At 48.6% G+C, this 26,047-nt stretch overlaps 1 protein-coding gene across 3 annotated transcripts; it reads left to right on the top strand.

The window, feature by feature from the left end:
* Positions 1-30: 30 nt before the first annotated feature.
* On the top strand, positions 31-24,263 carry HYKK (hydroxylysine kinase). Of its 3 annotated transcripts, none has more exons than XM_075007270.1 (6): positions 31-170; positions 1,569-1,921; positions 2,837-2,887; positions 5,182-5,324; positions 19,851-20,034; positions 21,640-24,263. In XM_075007270.1, exons 2-6 carry the CDS (start codon positions 1,576-1,578, stop codon positions 22,098-22,100), a joined length of 1,185 nt encoding a protein of 394 aa, XP_074863371.1. In that variant the 5' UTR covers positions 31-170; positions 1,569-1,575; the 3' UTR covers positions 22,101-24,263. The 3 variants fall into 3 exon arrangements, with proteins under 3 accessions (XP_074863371.1, XP_074863373.1, XP_074863372.1); XM_075007271.1 differs by lacking the exon at positions 31-170 and adding an exon at positions 496-703; XM_075007272.1 differs by lacking the exon at positions 2,837-2,887.
* Positions 24,264-26,047: the final 1,784 nt, after the last annotated feature.

Below are 26,047 nucleotides of genomic sequence, written 5' to 3'. Positions count from 1 at the left end.
CACAAAGTCACGCCTTCGGGAGTTAGGCATGTAGCTGCCTTGCGGCCTGGAGGACGGAAGCGCTGTTGTTATATCCCGTGGTCAGCCGCGCAAATGGCACAGGGACGCGAGTAGCCTGCTCGGGACGGTTGCAGGGGTCGGACATTGAGCCCAGGCTGCGACAGACTCGAGTAAGTCAGACGTGGGAGGCGCTGCTCGCGGTTCACCGCGGGGCTCTGCTCTCCCTAGAGCCTGAGCCGGGCTGGGAAGGAGCACTGCCCCCGCCGCAGACCCCAGCGCCCCGGTCCCCTCTGGGAATCCGCGGCTCTTCGGCCCAAGGCCGGGCGGTTCAGCAGCCGAGAGGACGTCGCCTCACAACCCACTGGCAGAGAAGCGCCGCCGCGGCCGCCTCGCTCTGGAGTCAGAGTGAGGCTGGCCGGAATCCGGACCGGCGCCGCGAGCCGTTCTAGCGCTACGCGTGCGCGGTAACTACACGGTGACTCCCCGACCCTGCAGCCCTCGCCGTGGTCGGCTGGCCGCTGATGCTGCGGGGCCTGGGAGACTGCCAGAGACGCTCCACGGGGCTGGGGCAGTAGATGGGACCTCGGAGAAGCGGTCTCGCTGCCCGCCATCTCTGGACGCAGCTGTGGCCGGCCCACACCGGGGGTTGGGGGCAACGCCGGCTTCCCTAGAGGCACGGGGCTCACCAGGCTAGGCTGAGGCGGTGAGAGCTGCTCTCCTAGCGCTGCCTGAAAACTGATAGCGGGCATGAGGGGAAGCGGGGCGGGGGTTGGGTTTTGGAATGGTTCTGCTCTCTGAACCCCGTGTTGATGTATTAGCACTGAACATTTCTTCACAGCTGAATTGCGAGTGGTGCATCTGGCAGCAGGACTGTGTTTAGTTTTTACAAGTTAACATGGGTTGAAAAGGTTCCCTTGTCTTGGATCTGAATTTAAGAGCAGTGGCTAATAATAGCCGTAGAGCTGGAAAGGACCGTTGTAGGTCATTGAGTCCAGTGACTGCCCTCTTGGCAGGACCAAGCACCATCCCTAATAGATTTTGTTTTTTTAAATTTGTCTCAGACGGTTAAATAGCCTCCTCAAAGATTAAGCTCATAACACTGTGTTTAGCAGGACAATGCTCAAACCATTGAGCTGTCCCCCTCCCAATTTTGATCACTCTCTTTCTTAGGAAATAGTACATTAGCAATATGTCTGGTGACCTCGACATTGGCTGGTGATATTTTATATCTTGTATTTATTAATTTTATTAGCTAGCGTCCAGTAATATGTTCATTTTTATTTTATTTCTCAACACATATTGTGTGTGTTTTTTTTTAAAATCAGTCTTTATCATGGAAACTGCAAGAAGGGCTGAAGTGATTTTACAAATAAGAAACTGGTGAAGAAAGAGAGAGAGGACATTAAGAACCCTAAATGGTTAAATTTTCATTAAACACAGCAGCTTTTTCGCCCCTCAATAGTAAATATATAAAGCCTTCTACCCAAGAGTTGCCAGTTTGGTACACTATCTTATGTCTGTGTTAAACGGGGGAATACAACTAAAATCTAATCTCTGTTTTCTTGTAGATACATAATGTCTTCTGGAAATATCCAGCAACCCCAGACTTTTAATAAGCCAGTATTCACTGAAAAAGAAGCCACTGATATAGTTGAAAGGGTGTTTGGATTAAAAGTATCTGAAATCAGATCACTCCCCAGCTATGAGGATCAAAACTTTCATGTGCACATTTCAAGAAATGAGGGACTGGCAGACGGTGCTGATGAATACGTCCTCAAAATCGCAAACTGCAAAGACAGCCAGAACCATGAGCTTATTGAAGTGCAGACCCGAATCATGATGTTTTTGCATGCTGAAGGGTTCCCTTCAGCAACACCGCATGTTACTAAAGATGGTAACATAATGTCTCTAGAATCATTAGGTGAGAGCTGACAAAATACCATCCTATTACCCCGGCTTTATTGTCCTTATATCATACTAAGTTACTGCTGAGTGTCCCAGTGATAGCAATTGGGCCACATTCTGCTCTGTTATGCTGGTGTAAATCTAGAGCAATATCGCCCAAATCATAGAATCACAGAACTGTAAGGGACCTCAAGAGGTCATCGAGTCCAGCCCCCTGCTTCAAGCTGGATCAACCCCAACTAAGTCATCCCAGCCGTAACTATGTCAAGCTGGGACTCAAAATCCTCTAGGGATGGAGATCCCACCACCTCCCTAGGTAACACATTCCAGTGCTTCACCATCCTCCTGGTGAAGTCGTTTTTCCTAATATCCAACCTACCCCTCTCCTTCTGTAACTTCAGACCATTGCACCTTGTTCTGCTATCTGACACCACTGAGAACAGTTTCTCTCCATCACTTTTAGAGCACCCTTTTAGGTAGTTGAAGGCTGCTATGAAATCACCCCTCAGTCTTCTACAAACTAAATAAACCCAGCTCCCTCAGCCTCTCATCATAGGTCATGTACTCTAGCCTCTTGATTATTTTCATTGCCTTCCACTGAACCTGCTCCAGCACATCCACATCCTTGCTATATTGGGGGACCCAAAACTGGACGCAGTACTCCAGATGTGGCCTCAGCAGTGCTGAATAGAGGGCAACAACAATCTTTGTAGATCTGCTCAAAATGCCCCTCCTAATGCACCTCAATACGCCATTCACCTTCTTGGGTACCAAGGCACACTGTTTACTCATATCCAGCCTTTCATCCACTGTAATCCCTAGGTCCCTTTCTGCTGTACTGCTGCTTAGCCTATTTCAGGTGCTCCAGTTGCACAAACAGCCCTTTCTGAGCTGTGACAGCAGCAGTATGATGTGGGTACATCTCTTACAGGTACAGACTACTCCCAGTCCACAGGCCCATTGCATTTTCTACTTCTAAAATGTAAGTATTTAAACATTATTGGTGAGCTATCACTTCAGCTCTGGAGAGGAGAGCCTTGGATGGAGGGTCACTGCCAGCCGTTCAGGTGTACTGTAGAATTTTGAGAGGAAGACGAGTTGTGTCTATGCCAGTGCAATGCCAGTGCTTTCTGTGCTACACAGACAGTACCATGGTACAGAGAGACACAGGGCAGGAGCAACTTTGTTGAGTCTTGCTCAGAACAAGTGCAATCACTTATGCACCACTTCAAGCACTTTGGTGTGTAGTCATGTGAAGTGTATGAAAAGAGAGGAGATATAGTTGCAAACCCAGTTCAGACCCATCTACTAGGCAAGGGAAGGTGTGTTTGGAAACTCGTCTGTTGAACCTGGTTCCCACAAAACCAAGGGCAGGCAAAATATAGCCCACATGCCAATGCTGGCTCTGGCTCCTGCTCTCCAAACAGTCATATGTGGCCCATCACAATCCTCTGAGCTGCCAGGGGCCCAGTGGGACCCTTGGGCTGGCTCCCTGCCTGCCCGAAGCAGCCATTGCTAGGGCTAGCATCTGTGCATCACTGCACAGTGGGCAACCCTTGAAGAGCAGGGTGTGTGTGTGTCTGTGTGTTGCCTACACTCAGCACAATCCTCACAGCTCCCACTGGTCAGAAACCAACCAAGGGGAGCCACTTCCCCTCTTAGCACACCACACAGAGAAGTACATGCTAACCCCAGCAGCTGGCCACTTTGAGCAGCTTGTCCCACTGGGCTGCTGGCTAGAAACCGCCTAAGATAAGTGCCTTCTGGCCAGAGCCCACACCTCGCACCCTTCCCTCTCCTGCCCCAGGTCATAACATTCTGCCCCAGAGTCACAACCCAAACCTTCTCTGCCCCATTCTGCACCCCTGCCCCTGGTCACAATCCCCTCCCGCTCCAGGTCATAGCCCAAACCCTCTGCGCCCTGACACCAGGTTGCAACCTAAACGTCTGCACCCTCTCCAACACTCCTGCCCCAGGTCACAATCTCCTCCTATCCCTGATCACATCTCTCTCCCAGACCCCGCATCCTTTCCTGCGTCCAAATCCCCTACTCCGAACTCCTTTCTGCATCCAACCTCCATCCCAACCCTCTCCATTCATGGAAAAGTGTGGTCCTTGACCACTCACCAAATTCAAAGGAGTGACCCCTCCTAAAAAATTATGGCCTTCTCCTGCCCAAAACTGTAGTTTCAGTAGGGTAACCAGAGCCCTTGAGACACATTGGTCTGGCAGAAAAACCTATTATTTTTGGTTCTCTTTAGGCCTACTGTGGTCAGTGCAGAGACTGCCATTGACAATGGATCAGGCCCTTTGTGCACATGTAAGGGGAACCTTCCCAAAGTGTGTCACATTCATGTAAAGGCAGGGCGTTGTACTTTCATTCCACATGTGTGGAGCATTGGCTTTTACTAATGTTATCTTGAGACTCAGTTCTGTGAATTCTCTTTGATTTTTTCTGTGATGGGAGAAGTCTTGCTCTTACATACAGAAATCTTCCATGGAGTGTTCTGAAATTATTAACATAAGAACAGCCGTACTGGGTCAGAACAAAGGTCCATCTAGCTCAGAGTCCTATCTTCTGACAGTGACCAATTCCAGGTGTCCCAGAGGAATGAACAGAACAGGTAGTCATCAAGGGATCCACCCCCTTGTTGCCCTTTCCCAACTTCTAATAAACAAAGACTTGGGTACCATTCCTGCCCATCCTGGCTAATAGCCATTGGTGGACCTAATCGCCATGAATTTATCTAGCTCTGTTTTGAATGCTGTTAAAGTCCTGGTCTTCAACATCCTCTGGCAGGCAGTTCCATTGGTTGAGTGAAGAAATACTTCCTTTTGTTGGTTTTAAATTTGCTAAATATTAATTTCATTTGGTGACCCCCCCCTCAGTTCTTGTGTTACGGGAACATGAAAATTTTCCGTGTTTACTTTCTCAACACCAGTCAGATTTTATAGACCTCTATCATATCCCACCCCCTTTGTCTCCTTTTTTCTAAGCTGTAAAGTCCCTGTCTTTTTAATCTCTCCTTATATGGCACCTGTTCTAAACCCCTCATCTTTTTTGTTGCCCTTTTCTGAACTTTTTTCCAATGCCAAAGGTGTCTTATTTTGTGAGGAAGTGACCACATCTGTGTGTGGCTGTACCATTGCTTCATATAGAGGCAATAAGATATTCTCTGTCTTATTCTCTATCCCTTTTTAAATGATTCCTAACATTCTGTTTGTTTCTTGACTGCTGCTGAACATTGGTTCACAATGTACTTCTTTGCCAATTAGGTGCTGGCTCTGTGAGAAAGCAGTACATGGTGAGGCTGCTGACCTATCTCCCAGGCAGAACTGTGGCGACAGTCTCTACAAATCCTCACATTTTATATGAGGTTGGGAAGCTAGCTGCCAAACTGGATAAAACTCTTGCTGAGGTGCGGCTTTTTGTTCTCTGCATGCAAATGGGGGTCATACTTTCCTATCTGGTGTGTCTTATGCATTTCATAACTGTAACAGTAACTCACTGTAATTTCAGAGACACTGTCATAAATCCTGCAGCTTCAGAGTTATTGCAGGCATAGTCTAAGCACTATAGACACAGAGTTCTCGATACACATGACAGTGGTCTTGTACGTAGCCCTAGCCATGGCTTCCCTTAGTCTTTCCGGGCATGAAAGAAGAGAAGACAGCCATGTTATTAAGTCCTGTGTATCTGTGACCACTTAGAACTCCATGTCTGTCATTATGTTGCATGTGGTGACCCACTGCTGTGGTGCAGTGAAACAGTTAGAATTTGGATCCTCCTGCTTGGACAGAGCTATCTCCTCTACCAGTTGCCTTCACCTCAAAGAGCTCATAGTTCTCATGGCTGCCCTGTCTTATGCCAAAACTGGTGCAGACCAGTCCACAGAACAGGAGAGCTGTAACTAATTTCCCCTAATTCTGTGTTGAACGGATCTCAAATGTAAGGTTGAATCTAGTCCTTGATCTTCCCCATGTTTCTTAGTGTACATAAGAAGTGGATGATATTAGACAAGGTTCCTAAACCCACCCAAGGGTTTACTGTTTAACAAAATGTCTGCCGGATATTTTCTCTTACACATTAGGGGAGGTGTGATGCTCTTGTTAGAGCACGCAGATGAGGAATCTAACAATTAGGGTTGTAGTCCTAGCTCTGCCAGAGACTTACCATGATATCGGTCAAGTTACTTTATCTCCTTGTCCCTCTCAGTAGAATGGAGAGCTTGCTTCTTCCTTACCTACCACACACATGGGCTATGAACGTGAATATATAAAGACAGGTTACTCACCGTAGTAACGGTGGTTCTTCGAGATGTGTCCCCGTGGGTGCTCCACAATAGGTGTCGGGCTCGCCCAGCGCCACAGATCGGATCTTCCAAGCAGTTTCTGCTGAACCGCGCATGCGCCGGCGCGCGCCGCTCCCTTGCGCGCTCCTAGCCACGTGCGTGATCCGGTCCCCGCCAGTTCCTTGACCAACCGCCTCGGATGCTCCTGCAAAACACTAAACAGAGATCCGAAGCAGGGAGGATGGGCGGGTAGCGGAGCACCCACAGGGACACATCTCGAAGAACCACCGTTACTACGGTGAGTAACCTGTCTTTCTTCTTCGAGTGTCCCCGTGGGTGCTCCACAATAGGTGACTACCCAGCAGTAACCCAAGATAGGAGGTGGGTAATCGGATTATGTGCAGCTTGTCCCCGAGAGGACCACTGTCGAGAGACGGGTATCCTCTTGGAACACCCTGTGCCCATCTTGGAATACCCTGTGAAGGGCGTACTGTTTGGTGAAGGTGTCATAGGATGACCAGGTCGCCGCTCTGCAAATGTCTTTTAGCGCAACACCCTTGAAAAAGGCTGTTGATGCCGCCACCGCCCTAGTGGAATGAGCGTAATGTTTGGCGAAGGTGTCATTGTCCTTGGGAACAAAGGCTGGATGCAGCCGTATGGTTACTGCCTCCTTGGAAAAAACAGTGCAGGGTGGCGTTGCCATAACTGCCGCAAGCTCGCTCACCCTGCGAGCTGATGTAATTGCGAGAAGAAAGGTCGTCTTTATTGTAAGGAGGCGGAGGGAAACCGTGGCCAAGGGCTCGAACGGTGGTCCCGTTAGCGCATTAAGCACCAGGTCCAAGTTCCACGAAGGTGGAAGCGGTTTCCGAGGGGGGTATAGGTTTACCAACCCTTTGAGGAACCTGGTAACCATGGGATGGGCGAACACCGTGTGCCCTTCCTCCTCGTGTCTGAACGCCAAAGTGGCGGCAAGGTGGACCTTTAACGAGGATAGTGAGAGTCCTCCTCTCTTGAGGTCTAGTAAATACTCTAATATTACAGGTATAGGCACCGAAAGGGGGGCCAGCTGTTTGGTAGAACACCAAGCCGTGAAGCGAGTCCATTTCTGCTTGTAGGTCTTCCTGGTGGAAGTCCTCCTGCTACTTTCTAGGACTTGCTGCACTTCCTCCGTGCATGTGCTCTCTAGGGAGCTGAGCCATGGATTAACCAAGCTTGTAGTCGCAGGCCTTGGGGGTGCGGATGCACTATGGACCCCTGGGCTTGCGTGAGCAGATCCGGCGCCACCGGAAGAGGCATCGGTGGACAGTCCGACATGCGCAGGAGTAGGGGGAACCATTGCTGTCGATCCCACGTTGGGACTATCAGGATCATTCGGGCTCCTTCCCTCCTGGCTTTCTGCAAGACTTTGTGGATCAGCACTGTGGGAGGAAAAGCGTAAAGCAGGGGGCCCCTCCACGAGATCGCGAACGCGTCCCCCAGGGACCCCCGTCCCAGTCCTGCCCTGGAGCAGAATCGTGGGCACTTCTTGTTGTGTTGAGTGGCAAACAGGTCTATCTGGGAAAAACCCCATGCGTGGAAAATCGGTCGTAGCAGATCGGGACGGATCTGCCACTCGTGCGTGAGTGCAAAACGCCTGCTCAGCTGGTCTGCCTTCACATTGTGAGCGCCTGGTAAGTACGAGGCTTTCAAGATTATATTGTTGGCGATGCACCAGTTCCATAACTGGACTGCTTCCGCACATAAGGCACGGGACCGAGCTCCTCCTTGCCGGTTTATATAAAACATGGTGGAGGTATTGTCTGTACTGATCCCGACTACTTTGCCTTGTATATGGTCTCGAAAGTGTCTGCAGGCGTTGAACACTGCTCTGAGCTCCAGTATATTTATGTGCAGTGACTGCTCCGTGGAGGACCACAGCCCTTGAGTCACCTCTTCGCCCATGTGTGCTCCCCACCCTATGAGGGAGGCATCTGTAGTAAGAAAAACCAATATTTGTGGTTGGTGGAAGGGTACCCCTGTTAGCAAGTTCTTGGGGTTTACCCACCATTGCAGGGATTTGCGCACCTCTGCTGTGGGTGACACCACCCTGTGAACGGTGTGTGCTGCCGGTTTGTATACGCTCGCCAGCCAGTGCTGCATGCTGCACATGTGTAACCTGGCGTTCTGTACTACGAACGTCGCCGCGGCCATGTGGCCCAGCAGCTGTAAGCACGTCAGGACCGGCACCGTAGGGCTGAAGGTGATGACCTGCACGAGGGAGCCGATGGCCCGAAAGCGAGTCTCTGGTAGATATACTCTCGCTGTAATAGAATTTATGCGTCCCCCTATGAACTCTATGTCCTGTGTGGGGTCTATCTTTGATTTTGCCAGATTGATAACCAGGCCGAGCGAAGAGAACGTGCCTGCTGTGAAGCGTATCATGCGTAGTACCTCCTCCTTCGAGGCCCCTTTGAGTAGGCAGTTGTCCAGATACGGGAATATAAATACCCCCTGTCTCTGCAGGTAGGCTGACACCACTGCCAAGGTCTTGGTGAAGACTCTGGGGGCCGAGGAGAGGCCGAACAGTAGGACCTTGTATTGAAAATGTTCTTTGCCTACCATGAACCGGAGGAATCACCGGTGAGCCGGATGGATAGTTATGTGAAAATACGCATCTTGTAAGTCGAGGGCTGCGAACCAATCTCCATTGTCCAGTGCCGTAAGGATGGAGGCGACTGTGATCATCCGAAAGCGTTGCTTGCGCAGGTACCGGTTGAGGCCTCGAAGATCTAAGATGGGCCTCCAGCCTCCCGTCTTTTTCTCCGTGAGGAAGTACCTCGAGTAGAACCCTTTCCCTTGCAGTTGCTCCGGCACTCTTTCCACTGCCCCTATGAGCATGAGATGGTCTACCTCCTGCTTGAGCCTCGCTACGTGGGAGGCCTCCTGGAGGTGGGGCCTGGGGGGAGGTCGTGGCGGTGGCAGCGACTGGAAGGGGATGGCGTACCCCGTGGCTATGATCTCCAGCACCCATTTGTCTGTGGTGATCTTTTGCCACTGGTCGTAGAATGGTCGGAGGCGATGGTGGAATAGCCGCTTCGGATGACCTTGTGCGATGGTAGTGATGGCGCAGCCCTGGATCTGCGTGTCAAACTTGGGGCCTTTGGCCCTGCCCCGAGGACGCACGGCTCTGTTGTGAACGTCGCCTGGGAGTTCTGTACTGCTGGTGCTGTTGATGTCGCCCTTGCTCGTAACCCCTGTGGTACTGGGGACGCTGTTGCTGGTACTGGTACCGTCTTTGTTGAGGGTAGTACTTTTTCTTTCTGTATGGAGGGGTGTAAATCCCCAGGGTCCTAAGTGTGGCTCTTGAATCTTTACTGGAATGAAGGACCGAGTCAGTCGATTCACCAAACAGCTTCTGCGAGTCGAAGGGAAGATCGACTGTCTTTGCCTGCAGATCCCTCGGTATACCCAAAGTCTGGAGCCAGGACTCCCTTCGCATCACCACTGCCGTAGCTGTGGAACGTGCTGCTGTGTCCGCAACATCCAGGGCGATCTGAACTCCCGTCCTCGACGCCGCGTAGCCTTCTTGCACGATGGCCTTGAGCACCAGTTTCTTGTCCTCTGGAAGCGAGTCCATGAGGGAGGTTAACCTAGTGTAGTTGTTGAAATTATGGTTCGCTAAATGCGCTGCGTAATTTGCCATTCGCAACAGTAGAGTGGAGGAGGAGCAGACCTTTCTGCCGAACAGCTCTAGCTTCTTGGCATCTTTGTCTGTTCCCCCTATCCTGAATTGAGATGTCTTTGATCTTTGTTGCGACGACTCCACCACCAAGGAATTTGGTTGTGGGTGGCTGAACAGGAACTCCATGCCCTTCACCGGCACGAAGTATTTCTTATCCGCTCTCTTGTGGACAGGCGGAATAGTCGCAGGGGTCTGCCATATCGTAGTGGCGGACTCCAAGATTGCTTCATCAAGCGGTATTGCTATTTTGGAGGAGGCCGGAGGTCTCAGATTTTTGAGGAGCTTATGGTGTTTCTCTTGCACCTCTGCTGTCTGGATGCCTTGCGTGAAGGCCACCCTTTTAAACAGCTCTTGAAACTGTTTGAGATTGACCGGAGGATGGACGTCCCCCGGGGCCGTAGCCTCGTCCGGGGAGGAGAGCGAGGAACCACTGGGGTACGCCTCTCTGGACCCTTCCGGTTCCTGTTGGTGATGGTACACCCTCTCGCTAGAGGCTTGCGAGGGAAAATGTCGGGGTTCCATAACCAGTCCCCCCTGAGATACTTGAGTCTCTGTCCCCGTTCGCGATTGCCCTCGGGGATACGAGATCGTCTGTGGGGATCTTTCCCTGGTAGATTGCCGGTGGTGTCTATGCCCCGCGTGATGGGGGCGACCATGGCAGTATAGGCACTGTTCTTGGGAAGGTGACCTAGACCACTCCCTTGGTGCATACCCTCTGTGTCTGGGGGAGCGAGATCGTCAAGAGATCTGGGACACTGGAGAGAGCGATTTTGGATAGTATTCCAGCGGCTCAAACCCCAGGAAGGGTGAAGGTGGTCCCAGCCAGGGCGAGGCTGGTTGTAAAAATGGAGACGGGGGCTCCGGGTAGGCTAGGGGGGACCCCTGCCTTCTGGTTGGAGTCTGCAGCATAAGCGGAGGGCTGAAAGAAAGCAACTCCGCAGCCCTGTCTGGAGAGGGGCTGCGGTGCCTCATTTTGTGTGCAGCCTTCTCCCTCCCTTGAGGAGGTAACTCCGCCCCCTGGCGTGTAGGGGATCTCGGCCCCGTCCGCGCCGTGCTCGGCACGCTCATGGGCGGTGCCGCACGGGCGGTGTCCTCCAGTGCCTGCAGGCTGGGTGCCTGCGCGCTCTGCACCGCCGGTTCCCTGGGGGTCGGTGCCGCTGCTTGCGGTGCCGCCGGTACCGGCGCTTGTTTAGCCGCCGCCCTGCCTGCGGTGCGGGGCGGCTGTTTGATTATCAGAGGCTGAGCCGCTTCCACGTGGCTCTCCGTGCCGCCGCCTATCAGCTGTTGCTGCGGCTGGGGGCTGCGCGCTCCTCCCATCCCGCTTACTGTTGCTGACGGCAAGGATCGGGCTGGGGAGGCTTTCCTCCGTTTTTGCGCTGATGGGGTGAGGGAGGCGGCTTTCCTTTTATGGGCCCCGGAGGGTCCCTCCTGCTGCGGCTGCTCCGGCACGTCTGGCTGGAGGGCCCTGTCGAAGAGCAGCATTTTAAGCCGCATCTCCCTGTCCTTCCTTGCTCTGGCTGTTAGTTTTGCACAGAAGGAGCATTTCTGCGTGACATGGGACTCCCCCAGGCACCTTATGCAGAGACTGTGCCCATCAGACGCTGGCATTGCCTCTCGGCAGGACTCACATTTCTTAAATCCTGAAGAGGACATTGTTGGTGAGTCTTTCAGTTGTTAATGGGTACTTAGCACCTTCTCTGTGCTGTTTTTCCCCTTCTCCGATAGCCTGCCGCGGCAGGAGGGCTGATGGCCCTAGGCTCCTGGCCTCCGGTGTTCCGCTTGTTACTGGGACTGGACTGAATGCCGTCCCGCTTGTTGTTTTTTGTTTTTTTTTTGAAAAATAACAACTGGCTAACTTGCAGTAGCCTAAGAACTTGAAAACTTTAAAGAAAAAACAGTTAAAACCATTGAATACGCTAACTTGGCCTTAGCCTAGTTCGGATTCCGTCTGCAGCCGACAGCGGTTAAGAGGAACTGGAGGGGACCGGATCGCGCACGTGGCCAGGAGCGCGCAAGGGAGCGGCGCGCGCCGGCGCATGCGCGGTCTGGCAGAAACTGCTTGGAAGATCCGATCTGCGGCGCCGGGCGAGCCCGACACCTATTGTGGAGCACCCACGGGGACACTCGAAGAAGAAATATATGTTCCTTGAGATTCTTGAATGGCAGGGACTATAGAAATTCAGAAGACTTTATAATGATGTACACAAACAATAGAGGTGAGATTCTTATCCCCCCCCCACCCCACCCCACCCCACCATTCTGGCCCGTTTACACAGGGTTAAAGGGTCAGAGAACCATAAAGCGTCAGTTCTGTCAAGTATGCTTCCAAGGACCCCCTTGCAAGTCCTCGTATAGATAGTATGGCGGGAAGGGCCATGCCTAGGTGAGTGCCATGCCCAGGTGAGTGCCATGCCCAGGACAACCTTCCTCTTCCACCCCATTCCCAACTCCACCTTTCCCTTTATCTCTTGCTCTGCCTCTTCCCATGTTATGCTTATAAGAAGCTCACAGGATCTTATTCAGGGGAAAGGCAATGCACTGCATTTAATGAAGGTACAATATGAACACTTATCTTATGCATATGATATAGTACACTCACATATACACACGCACACTCCCTCTTGTAGCTGTTACCAATAGTTGCTCGCCCTAACTTCACAGAGCAGGTGAGTTAGATGGGGGAAGGGTCGAGCCCTTTTCTTCTCTGCCTTTCCTCATCTGCACTGCGCGCGCGCGCACACACACACACACACGCAGTTTCTTTATAAAAGGACTTAATGCAAAGTTATATGGAAATGAAGGTTATATACAGAAAGATGGAATACAGCGATTATATGGAGATGCTCCACACTCATATGAATATGATTAACACAGAGCTGTATCTACACTTGCCCCTACTCTACTCCCATTCCAGTCCTTCCCTCAAGCCCCTGGTCCCTCTTCTCCCAAGCTATGCCAACAGCCAGAGAAGCAGAGCAGAAGTGTTGCAGGTAGTCCTGCCACCAGGCCTCTTGTACCCTTGAAGCATGGGATCCCCCAAAGCATGGGGCCCAGGCAGACATCCCAAAGTATCTTCTGGATGGGATGGCTCAGTTGGTGGGAGGGGAAAGGGGCTTCAGAATGCAGTAGTGTGAAGATTGTGGGCCATGCTGCATCTTACACAGAAAGACTGCCTGGGTTATTTCAGGGCCTCTGCAACCCCCGGAGTAATCAAGAAACAGGAGGGTACAAATATGGCTTAAAATTACCATAGATCCTAACTACATAGGCGGCAAATTTTAGGCTGTGCCTCTCAGAATCTCACCCTGTGTGTCTTTATTGAAGAGATAAAAGGTGGGTGAGGTAATATTGTTTATTGGGCCAGATTCTATTGGTGAGAGAGAGCAGCTTTTGAGCCACACAGAGCTCTCCTCCAGAGTCCTGGTCTTCTCAGAGCTAGTCCAAGACTCGCTAATATCCTGGAACTGACACAATTACAACTGTGCTTTCTTACGAAGTGTTGTTTGCCTGCTCCCTTTGGCTATGTTCTGTAATTTTGTTGGCTGTTGGAAAGGAAATATATGCATTCCCAGTTTCAGATGTACTTTTATGGCTACACTCCACTGTATTTCAAAGTATATTTACTGTGTATTCAGAGTCAGGAATATTTTTCTCTCTGAACTTTCAAAGTGCTGAACTGAGCAAAAGTGATACTGTCTGCTTCTTAATATGATTCTGGCAGCTCAGCTATTTTCAGTTTTGATAGCTAATGAATTAATAGTTGAGATTGGATTAGGTGGGAGTGATTCGTATATGGTTTGTAACACAGAGGCTCAGGGATGATTAACTTCACCTCCAAGTAGCCTTTCCTTCTCTACCCTCTTAGCTCCCTCTCCCAGTTTTAAACTGAAAACTGCTCCTGCTCCTCTTTCCTCCCAGTGGAGAGATGTTCAGGCATTCACTTATGGCCAAGTAATGAGAACATCCTTACTTTTTCCTATGCATTGATTTAATTTGGCTTTCACCTGAAAAATACTTGTGGGAAATATCAAGTATGAGATTATTGTTAAACAATTCCTCTGGCAATGAGCCCAAACACCTGGGTCAAATTCCAACTGTGCATGTGAGCATGTATCTGCACTGCAGTCAGGCAGTAAGAGGGCAGCATATCTAGGCAGACTCAAGTTAGCTTGCTAAAAATAGCAGTGAAGCTGCAGTGGAATGGTTTAGCTGTTAACTTGTGTCTCCACCAGTGTCACTCCAATTTCACTGCATTTTTGCATGGAAACTCAATCAGTGCTAAGCTGCAAAGGCAATGCTGCGCCACTGAGATCCCTAAACAGGAAATTTTTTTTGGGCTGGGGGGACTCCTAAAACATAATAAAAAGTGAATAGGAGATCCCTTTGAGCTGCTTGCCTTCGGTGACCATCTGTCCCATATTGTCCGGGACAGCCCCATATTTTGGACACCAGGAAGGTGTCCTAGTTTATTTTTAGAAAGGGGCTAATTGCCCCATATTTGTGGCTGCCAGCCTGGCTCTCAGCTCTCTGTTGCTCAGGGAGCTGGAAGCATGCCGGCATGGCTGGCCCAGATTCAGCTCTCCACTGCTTGGGGAAGCTGGAGCCCGACTTGTGCAGCTGCCACCTGGCTCCCAGCTCCCCAAGCCATGAGGAGCCAGAGCCAGACCAGCACAGCTGCCTCCTGGCTCCCCAAGCTATGGGGAATGCACTGCCATGGCTAGCCCAGATCCGGCTCCCCACAGCTCAAGAAAGCTGGACCCAGACCAGTGCGGCTGCTGTCTGGCTCCACACAGCTTGGGGGAGCTGGGAGGAGCACCGGTGCCTAATTTCCAGCTCACCGCTGCTCAGGGGAGGTGGGAGCTAGACCAGCACAGCTGTTGCCCCGTTTCCCCATAGCTTGGGGAAGCTGGAAGCCGCAGCTGCCCCCCATAGCCAGGGAGCAACCCCTCTTCAACAGGGTGGAAGCCTCCACAGGGCAGCCACCACCTGACTATTAAGGTGACCATCTGTTCTGTTTTGGCCGGGACACGTAGTCATCCCCTTCATCCCATATTTGGGCTGGGGAGGTATGGGCGCCCTCTACTCAGGGCTCTAAGCAATTGTTTAGTGTGCTTATGCCTAGGGCCAGCTCTACTAGCTGGGGTATGTCTACATGTACCGCAGTCAGGCCGCCCGCTTGCAGTGTAGTTGTGCTCTGACTGGCCACATGCCAGCTAGCACGATGGAGTCTGTACATTTCAGCAACAAACCTTCCTACTTGTGATGACACTGAGGAATCATTGACCGCAGCCACTTGATGATTAGTGCACTGTTCTGTGGGGTTCACTGCAGCATTGGAGATCCCAATGTGCTCCCCTTGGCTGAGCTGGACCTTTTTTAGATGAAGTAGATCAAAACTCTGATCTAAATACCTCTGGACTTTGTGAGTGTTTGGATCTGAAGCCAAATTTTGCAGCTCACAAGCCAGCAGTCCTTTGGGATTTTAGCAACTGGTGACTGGGACTATGTCCACGTCCAGCCTGAAGACTGCTTTCACTTGTTATTACAGATATATCAGGAGCTGCCCTGTGTCTGAGAGGTGGTTTGAGAAATGGTCTCTGAAGGCCATCAGAACAGACATGTCCTAACAAACAGGACAGTCCTGAGAGGGGAAGAGTGGTGCAGTGGGAAGGGAGTCAGGAGACTTGGGTTCAGTTCCTTGCTTTGGTACAGACTTCTTGTGTGACATTGAGGAAGAGATGAGGGGAACTGTACTTCCTTATCGGAGGGGTAGCCGAGCTACTCTGTGTCTTTCAAAAACAACAAGAAGTCCTGTGACATCTGTTATTCTGTAAGATGCCACAGGACTTCTCATTGTATTCCTTACCTCACAGCGGTGTCGTAAGGAGAAATACAGTAAAGAGGGTAAGGTGCTCAGATACTGGTAACAGAGTCCATATAAGTACTTAAGACAGGATAGCTATGATCAACTCTGTACACATTACATGTATACACACCAAAAGAAAACTGGAGGGAATCAGTCAACTTTGTCTGCAGCTCCTTCCTCTATTAGTGCTACCTCCCTTGCCCACTGTCTTCAGAGCCAGAGTTCAACAGTGGGGCCTTTAGCTCTGCCCATAATTAGCATAACCCTTTCTGTAGTGGAGCTTCTTCTGTTAATAGACTGGCCTCCATCACAGAGTTGTTGTGTGACCTTAACTTTTCTGTGGCTCGTCTGCAAAGGTTACTGTTGCGTACTAACAGGTATCGCGCAGTTGATTTCATTAATATTTGTACTGTGCTTTGAGATCCTCACAGGGAAGGTGTTAAAGAAGAGCAAGGAGGCATTACTGTTTGTTTGTTATGTGAAGCAGACATCCCAGAGGCCCAGGTGCCTGACTTTTTAAAAATCCATTTTGACCAGACTTTTTTTGATAGCAACTCCTTGAACCATGACCAGTTAACAGGGGAAGTAATTGGTATATTTCTAATGGGATAGTTGTGCTAATGCTCAGACATTCATGACTGTTCCCTCAATGTGCTATTTCCAGTCAAATAAATTTTAAATAGGATGGAATGCAAAGTAAGGCCTTCCTTTGATTTGATTAAATAAAATAATGAAGGACAGTAAATCAGTAATTGAGTTTCTGTTACATAAGAGAACTTTGTACCAGTTAGAGCTTTTCGTTAACCTCTGCTTCTCATGATTTAGTGCCAGACTTCAGATAATTATGCTAGTGACATTTGAATTGCTAATGAAATTACAGATACCACATTCTCAAATGTTGAGTGTTTATCAGTGTGTTAAAGATAATGTGGTGTTACAGTGGTATGCGGCTGGAACAATTTAAAAAGAAAATCTGCTCTCAGAATTTTCATATATTACAACTTCTGGAGAGAAAGAAAAGCAGATGAGCGACTTTAACAGAGAACAGGGAAAAATCTACATGTCCCATAACTGATGAAACTTCAGTTAGAAAAGTCTCATTTATTTAAAAGGAATTTTATTCTTGTCACTCCAGGGAAGGGACACGCAGAATCGAAGGCTGACACATAATACAGAAAAATACATTTTCCTTTTTCCTCCGAGTTTGTTTCTTCCTGCATTTGAGAGCACTTTGAGTAGAAAATGTCACTGGTTCTCCTAACAGATGATCTGTATGCCTGGGTGGGTCCTGCAGAGTCACAGGAAGGAGAAAGTATCAGAGAGGTAGCTGTGTTAGTCTGTCGCTTTGAGAACAGCAAGAAGTCTTTGTGGCACCTTACAGACTAACAGATATTTTGGAGCATAAGCTTTGCCCATGAAAGGTTATGCTCCACAATACCTGTTAGTCTATAAAGTGCCACAAGACTTCTTGTTGTTCAGGAAGGGGAAAAACATTTTTAAAATAGCAACATGTTATTGTAAAACAGTTAGCAGTGCAGGAGGTGGGGGTATAATCAGGAAGTGTAGAACCAAAATAACTTGTGTTTGAAAACTGACTTGATTTCACACTAATGAACTTGAACTGTTGAACTGTTCAAGCTGACATTGCCTGTTATGAAAGCTTAAAACTGCAGTGACTAATCAAGTGGCATTATTCTTACTAGTGCAGTGCTTCTTACTACATCAGACATGCTGTACAGTAAGGTCTCAGAGTACATGACCCCACTCTTATACAGCTGACCCGATTCCTACAGTAAACCCTGGAAATGCATGATTTCCCATTGCACTTAACTCGCTCCCCCACCCCAGCCCCGGCTCAGCCCCCAACCCCAGCCTTGCACACTCAAGGGTCTACTGTAGTAGTGTATCCAGTAAAAGCTTTGTTACCCAGCATTTTGAGGGGGTGCCAGTAAATCAAAAATTCCAGTTTATGAAGAGGGAGGGAGTTTGGGTGCAGGAAGGGCTCAGGCCTGGGGGTTGGGTTGTAAGGCTCTGGGAGGGAACTTAATTGTGGGAGTGGGGGTTGGATCATGGGGTAGAGGTGTGGGAGAGGTTTGGGGGTGCTGGAATCAGATGGCACTCACCTTGGGCAGCTCCCTATAAGTGGTGACGTTTTGGTTCCTCCTAGGTGGAGGTATAACCAGGAGGCTCTGTGCGCTGCCTCCAACCACAGGTGCCACCCCCGCAGCTCCCATTGGCTGCAGTTAGAGCAGCAGCTGATGAAAGCTCAGCCTCTCCCCTCCTCCCACTATGCAGCACTGCAGGGGGCCAGAGCCCCTGCCTCAGAGCTCTGGCTGCGGGACCAGGGCCAAGGCTGAAGCCCCTGCCAGAGCATGGGGCTGGTGTGTGGGACCCCCACTGGAGTCAGCACTTTTGTGTAATTGCAGTGAAAAACACACTTTATATCCCAGAAAGAAATGGCCTTTTGTACTTCTCAGATAATCCTTGATAAAGCAGTGATGGGGTCACAGGAAGGCTATTCTGCCAATTATAAGTAGGACTTAGTGACTTTAAAAAGTGTCACTGGCACTTGGCCCCTACATAGAGGCGAAAAGGTCAAACTGTGGAACACCCTGTCAGACAGGTTGCTGACTCCTGGTCTAGTGTTCCAGGTGACATGGTGTTCATGTGCTATTGCTCAGCTTTTATGCTGTTTGCCTCTGTCCTGCTTTCTGTTCTTGGCTGTCCTCAGTTTCTGTGTTTTCCACCTAATACATTTGCATATACATGGTCACACTGAACAACAAAACCCTTTTGCCTACAAATTGCTAGTTTCTGAGCTGGCCTGGCCAGCTAGAGACTGAGAGCCAAAATAGCTGTGGATGCAGTGTAAAGAGCCATGTATTATGTAGTTATTTTTGAATATCTATATATCTAGTGCTTTTTCTTGTGTTTAAAAAAAAAAGGGGGGTGCCAATGCTGACTCCCCAATTGGGGCACACTGAAAAAAGGTGCCAGTATGCTGTACCCAAACAAAAAACCCACTATCTGTCGAGATATATAATGTTTGTATATCTACCTATATAAAAATAAATATATAGTATATGTGACTCAATGTGCTTCCCCTCCCCCAGAGCCAGGCACTCCCAGCCCCTGCTCTAAACCAATGCCCCGCCCCTACCTCAGAGCCAGGCACCCACCAGCCTCCTGCTCTAACCTAATCTCCTCCCCCAGAGCCAGGCACTCCCAGCCCCCTGCTCTAACCCAATCCCTGCCTCTCCCCCAGAGCCAGACACTCCCAGCCCCTCTTTCTATCCCAATCCTCCACCTCTCCCCCAGAGCCAGACACTCCCAGCCCCAGTCCCCCACTCTATCCCAATCCTCCACCTCTCCCAATGTGCCAGGCACTCCTAGCCCCCACTTTAACACAATGCCCCACTCCCCCTCCTCCAGAGCCAGACACCCACAGCCTCCCTGCTCTAACCCAATGCCTGGGACTCACCAGAGCCACTGCCACCACCGCAGCCACGCTTCTCCCTCCAGGCATTGGGGTGCACACGCAGAGTGGCAGTGAGCAGTCCTGGCATGCGGCTCCCAGCAGGAGCAGCATTTCATTGAGCAAAGAGGTGCATGTCGCTCACAAGCTGTGGGTTAGACACCCCTGTTCTGGGCAGATTCTGTTAGACCTTCCCTTTAGGTGTGGCCTTTAATTATTTTTTGTGGGAAAAGGAATTGAAATCCTTAGGAAGTATTTTCACACATTAGCTTGAATGAGATTTTAATTGAGACCTTCACACGGTTTTACCTGGTCTGACTGTAAAGCACAGTCCCTCTCCAGGGACTAGACACAACGCTCCCTAAATGATTTCCATGACCAGCATCTGATGAAGTGAGTCTGTGCTCACGAAAGCTCATGCTCAAAACTTTTCTGTTAGTCTATAAGGTCACACAGGACCCTTCGTTGCTGTTAAAGCTCCCTAAAGTCACTGCATTCTCAATGACTTTGCTCAACACTGGGACAGGCGACTTCTACATTGTAGCAGAGCTGCTGTATACAGTGTTTTTTCTTTCTTATGTTTTCCCTAAGAAATTCCATCATCCAGCCATCAAAAGCCTGCATCGAGGGACATTCATTTGGAACTTGGCAAATGTTCCCATCCTAGAGCAGTATATTCATGCTATGGACCAGAACAGTTATCGTGAAGCTGTGGAGCAAGTTATTCATCAGTTCAAAGATAAGCTAGTACCCAAGTTAAGCAATTTTCGGCCCTGTGAGTATTTTTAGTACAACTGTCCTGTATTCATTTCTTAAAAAGGAATTTGAGTGATTTTCAGAGGTAGCAAATTCAAGGCACTGTAGGCACAAATTATTTACTTTGTACGGGGTATGGACAGATTTCCCCCCCATGCACCATGTGCATGTGTCAGAAGAATGGGAGGGCTCATTGCAAAGGATGAAAGGGGGTTCTGTCTCACTTGTCAGCCTTCTGCTGAGATTGCCACCTACAGTGAAGGTTTACATTATACACACACAAGATAAGATATAGCAGTGTGTTTGAGGATTGCTGTGTGATTCCTTCTGTTTGGAATGCACTTAGCAGATTGTGAGGACTACTACAAGTTAAATAATAAATTATCACAGTCTCATTGCCAGCTGCCATCTAATCACCTCAGATAGGGTTAATGAAACTAGGTTTATGAGGAAGAAATGAGACCTGGCAAGACATGATGGGTTATAGCAGGGGTTGGGAACCTGCAGATTGCATCTGATCCATGATATGCCTGGATCTGGTCTGCAAGTCTTGGAGCTCACCCAGCCTCCCTCCCCCCACACTGGTGCTCCAGCCCCATGACTACCTCATGTGGCTGGTGCTCCAGTGCAGTTCCCCACTGTGGGGGTGGGTGGCAGCCCTAAATCTCACGCTCTGGATCCAGTTGAGCTGGGACCAGATCCAACCCATGGGCTCTGCCTGACAGGGAGAGGAACCAGTTCTGCAGGCTGCCATTGCTCCTGCCCCTGGCTGGGAGAAAGGCAGCACATAGAACTGCTCCCCTGGGGGCTTTTCCCCCACTGCTCCCATTGACTTTGGTTCCAGCCAATGAGAAAAGCAGGGGGAAGTGCCGGGGAGTGGCAGGGCACATAGACCTGCACATGTCCCTGGGGAACGGTGCAGGTATATGCTTCAGCCACTCTTGCACCCCCCCTGCCCCCCGTGCAGATGCTGCACCCTAGCCTGCTCCTGCACCTTCCCTCTGGCAAATATCCCCTGCAACCTCCAGCCCTCTTCTACACCCTACCTACAGCCCATCTTCCACACACTCACTCCGAGCCCACACCTGCACCCTTCCTCCCTCCAGACACCACATGTCATCCTACTCCCCAGCACCCCCTCTCCAGCACACTAAATCTTTCATTTTTGGTCCCATCCCAGAGCCTGGGGGCAGGCATAAAATCTACTAGCACCAGGCCCTTAAAGGAGTTACTCTAACCTTGGGGTCCCTCAACCTTCATCCTCCCTCCCTCCCCAAGTGGGGCTGCAGCACAAGCGCACTAAGGTATCTCAGTCAGGGATTGGCATTTTTTTGGTTTGGTTGGTTTTCTTGCTTCTAAGCTTGTGTGGCCACCAAGTGTTTTCTCTGGGTAAGTGGCCCTCTGGGCCAAAAAATGTTCCTCACCCCCGGTTAAAGGTATAGTGTCATGTCTTATTTCTGTTACAAGACAGATCAATGTATGTATCCATTTGTATGCTGAGTATTCACGTAGGATGAGGAAATCAAGTGCATATTTTCAGTGTAGTTTTCCTGAGAATGAAAAAGACCAAAGAGTTTTTTTCTGTTTATTATACATACTTTTTCCATTTTTTTCCTGCATTTAGGTATCAATCATGGGGACCTCAATGACCACAATATCTTATTAGATTCCAACACTGCTACACCAGAGAATCCACAATATAGCATATCTGGTATTTTGGACTTCAGTGATATGAGCTATGGTTACTATGTATTTGAGTTAGCAATAACTATCATGTACATGATGATTGAAAGCAAGAATCCTCTCAGTGTGGGAGGACATGTTATAGCAGGGTTTGAAAGCATTCTGCCATTGACTACAGAGGAGAGAGATGCTCTGTTTCTTTTGGTGTGTGGTAGATTTGCTCAGTCACTTGTACTAGCCTCATACACTTCCTTCTTATATCCTGAGAACAAAGAATACCTAATGATCACAGCAAAAACTGGAGGGAAGCACTTATTTAAAATGCTTGACACAGGACAAGAAGCTATAGAGAAGATTTGGTTTGAGACTGCACAAGCATATTCGAGCAACGAACCTGTGTAGCTTTCATTCCTGTATAACAGACATAAATGTTCATATACTTACTAGTAAAGATGCACCTAACAGTGTATTAAATTGTACAATTTGTATTCACTATTTTTAAAATAAGTAACTTTAAGATAAAACATTGAGAATGTTTTCCTAGATGTATCGATGCCTCAGTGATTTAATTTAAAAAGCTACATGTTGTCTGTCCATATTCCATCACTAGGGTGGATGCATGTGTATACTGAATACTTACACACCCAAACAGCCAGTCATGGGTATCCCTAGAGACAGCCCCCTGATTTGCTAAAAATGCTTGAAACTGTACATTTTTTCATGGGTAATTGCCCATTTCCAGTTTAGAACATTAGGTTCAACATCTCTCTACTATCTAGTTTAAGGCCACTGAAGTCAATGGAAAGATTCCCCTTGATTTCAGTGAACTTTGGATTCAGTCCTTAATCCTATTTGTCCATCTTTGGCTAACCACAGGATGTATATTTTCAGATAAATTCCTTGTGTTTAATTCTGGCAGAATACACAGATGTAAACTACATCCTTTGAATTTTTGCCAATCAAGATTTTATTTCAGTAGATTTTTTTTTACTCCAAGGACACAGCAGTAATTCCATCTGGATACACCAAAACTAAGCAGTATCTGTGATAGCCCCCATCCACGCTTTATGAAGATTGGCTTATGAATATAAATATGCATAAATCAGAGATGCTTTAGACAATACCTCATTGTAACCTATCAATTTTATTGTTACAGTCTCTACTGGATCTGTATGTCCTGTTTTGGTGCATATATAATTCTTCTGTGAAGTCAGAAATACGAAGTGTGACTGTTTATCATTTTATATGTGCTGAGAGCCGTTACCTGTGTCCCCTTCCACCCAAAGCCTAATGACTGGGTGATCAAAATAAGTTGTAAAGAGCCTTGTTTGTACTGTAAGTCTAGAAAGTGGTTGATCCTAGGAAGACATGTGACCATACCATCCAGTATTGGGTTCCATTTTGAGCTGGTGTTTTTCTATGAGAAGGGGAATGCCAAATAAATTCCCACCCTGGGGGACAATCTATTTAAGCAATGCAAAGCTACCAGATTTTTGTCTTCAGCTAGCACTTCCAGCTGTCTGGCATACTCCGAGACAGGTAAGCAACCCCTGGCATGGGTGCCAACAGTGAACAATTTACATCAGTACATGAGGCAGGAACTTAAGCCTCACCAGTCCTCCCCTAGGCAGCCGGAGGCTTGCTGAAAGCCATGCTGCCTGTGGATTAACTAAAGACCAGCTAATGATACCAACCACCGCCTACATGATAAAGCTCTGCATCTTTATTTATTTATTTATTAAGCTGTTATAAGTAGGACTGTTAGTGACTTTAAAAGGTATCACCAGTGTTTGGACTGCACATAACAGTCAAAAGGTAAAATTTGGAAAGGTTGCAGACCCCTGCCCTAAAGCTGTGTTAGTCTGTATCCGCCAAAACAATTACAAGCCCTGTGGCACCTTACAGACAGTCTATAAGGTGCCACAGGACTTCTCGTTGTTTTCACTGTAATCAGACCTCAGTTATGAAATCGGGAGGCGGGGGTTCAGATCCCCCACCAACCCTTCTTAAATGGTGCCCAGAGCTGGACCCTGATGACTTCCCACATTTTGTGGAGTGGCGCCCACCCACCTGCAAAATTACTGCCCAACCTTTGGGCTAGGGACATCTGGATTACAGCCATTGAGGGATCTCTCCTCCATGAACTTAATCTAGTTATTTTTTTGAATCCTGTTACAGTCTTGAAATTCATGAAATCCTTTGGGTGTGGAATTCCATAGGATGACTATGCAACATATGAAGAAATAGTTCCTTTTGTTTTAAACCTTCTGTCTAGTAATTTTGTTTGAGGACCCCTTAAGTTTGTGTTCTGAAAGAGTAAACAACACTTCCTGGCCGTGTCTACACTAGCCCCAAACTTCGAAATGGCCATGCAAATGGCCATTTCGAAGTTTACTAATGAAGTGCTGAAATACATATTCACCGCTTCATTAACATATGCGGGTGGCCGCGGCACTTCGAAATTGACGCGCCTCGCCACCGCGTGTCTCGTCCCCATGGGACTCCTTTTCGAAAGGACCCCGCCTACTTCGAAGTCCCCTAATTCCTATGAGCAGATGGGAATAAGGGGACTTCGAAGTAGGCGGGGTCCTTTCAAAAAGGAGCCCCGTCGGGACAAGCTTGGATTTGCATGGCCATTTCGAAGTTTGGGGCTAGGGTAGACACGGCCCCTTTGCCACTGTCTCTATACCCATCATGATTTTAGACCTCTATCATATTCTCTCTTACTCTTTTTCAAGCTGAAAAGTCCCAGTCTTCTTAATCTCCCCATATATGGAAGCCCTTCCATACCCCTAATAATTTTTGTTGCCTTCTTTTTGTTAGAAAGGATGATAATACAGATATTCCAAGAAGTGCACTTTCTTGTTATTTGATTTCATATTAAATTAACATTGTAGGATAAAATTCTGAAGTAGGTCATGATATTTGCTAAGAACACCTGTTCCAAAATGAAGTCTGGTAAGCCTCCCCACACCAGCCATCTGGGGAGGACATCCCCATTGATGTAAGTTCGTTCCTAGGCAGCCACATTCCAGGAAGGGACCCTGTGGGGAGGGTAACTGGACTATAGTTAAAGGGCAACTGACACGATTCTTTCACTAACTTCTGTTTTGATTCTGTATTGCCCACTTGCTTTGATTCTGTAGCGGTAACACGAATGATCATGTGCATGCAAAGATTACATCAGGATGTCAGACAAGACATCGCTGCTTTACACATCATTGTATTATAGATGAGATATCACTTTATACAACAGCGTTGAGGACTGCACTTTTCAAAGGACTTGTTTATAGATACCTGGTAGGTAGTCCGTTGTATCCGACGATGACGTCTTGAGCTTGCACAGGCTCATTGGTTGTGGACTTGCAGGTGGCTGAGGAGTCCAAGCTTTGAATGGAATGGGTGTTCACAGTAGGGCCAAGGGAATTGTCCTGGCTCTGTTGGTGAGGCTGCTGCTGTTGCTGTCTTCCTCTCACGAGCATCAATGAGGCATACGCGTCGCTGCTCTTCAAAGTTGTCATATGTGTGTCATACAAGAGCAGGCCAGCCTGTTTGGTCTTTTGCATGCTGCTCTAGCTGATCAGGTTTTCAAACAGCATGAGCATTGTTGGCCTTCACGCAGTCTTTATACCTCTTGTGAGGCCTACCTTGATTCCTTTTGCCCTGGGAGAGTTCACCGTAGAGGAGTTGCTTAGGGATTCTTGACTCCTCCATTCATATGACGTGCCCTGTCCAGCGACGCTGGGCTTTCAGAATCATGTCTTTGATGCTCGTGGTTCCTGCTCTGTCCAGAACTTCCAGATTTATAGATAAAATGTTCTGTAAATTGCACATGGAAACTCTTTGTAACTCCCAGATTGTTCGCCAAGTCATCTGGATTGCTCATTGATTACGCTCATTTCCTTATTGTCTGCTTCTATTCTTTCCTCTGACTATTAGCTCTCTGTATAACCAATCATAACTTGGTGCCTGTCAGTACATTCTGAAACTCAACCAAGTTCAGAATCACTCTGCCAGCTGGTTGTAATAAGCCTTTGTTGCTTCACATGCAGTATCCACACTTTATTCCAACGACATTGTAAGCACTGATCCTTGTTATTTATTGCTTATTTTAATATATTTTCTTCCACACCTATGACCTATTTTGTTTGTGCTGGTAGTGCACATCCACACACTACGGCTGTGTCTACACGTGCCCCAAACTTCGAAATGGCCATTTCGAAGTTTACTAATGAAGCACTGGAATGCATATTCAGCGCTTCATTAGCATGCAGGCGGCAGCCGCGCTTCGAAATTGACGCTCCTTGCTGCCGTGCGGCACGTCCAGACGGGGCTCCTTTTCGAAAGGA

This window comes from Carettochelys insculpta, chromosome 12 (assembly GCF_033958435.1).
Source record: "Carettochelys insculpta isolate YL-2023 chromosome 12, ASM3395843v1, whole genome shotgun sequence".
NCBI lineage: Eukaryota > Metazoa > Chordata > Testudines > Carettochelyidae > Carettochelys > Carettochelys insculpta.
This window is presented reverse-complemented; position numbering and strand designations above follow the sequence as displayed.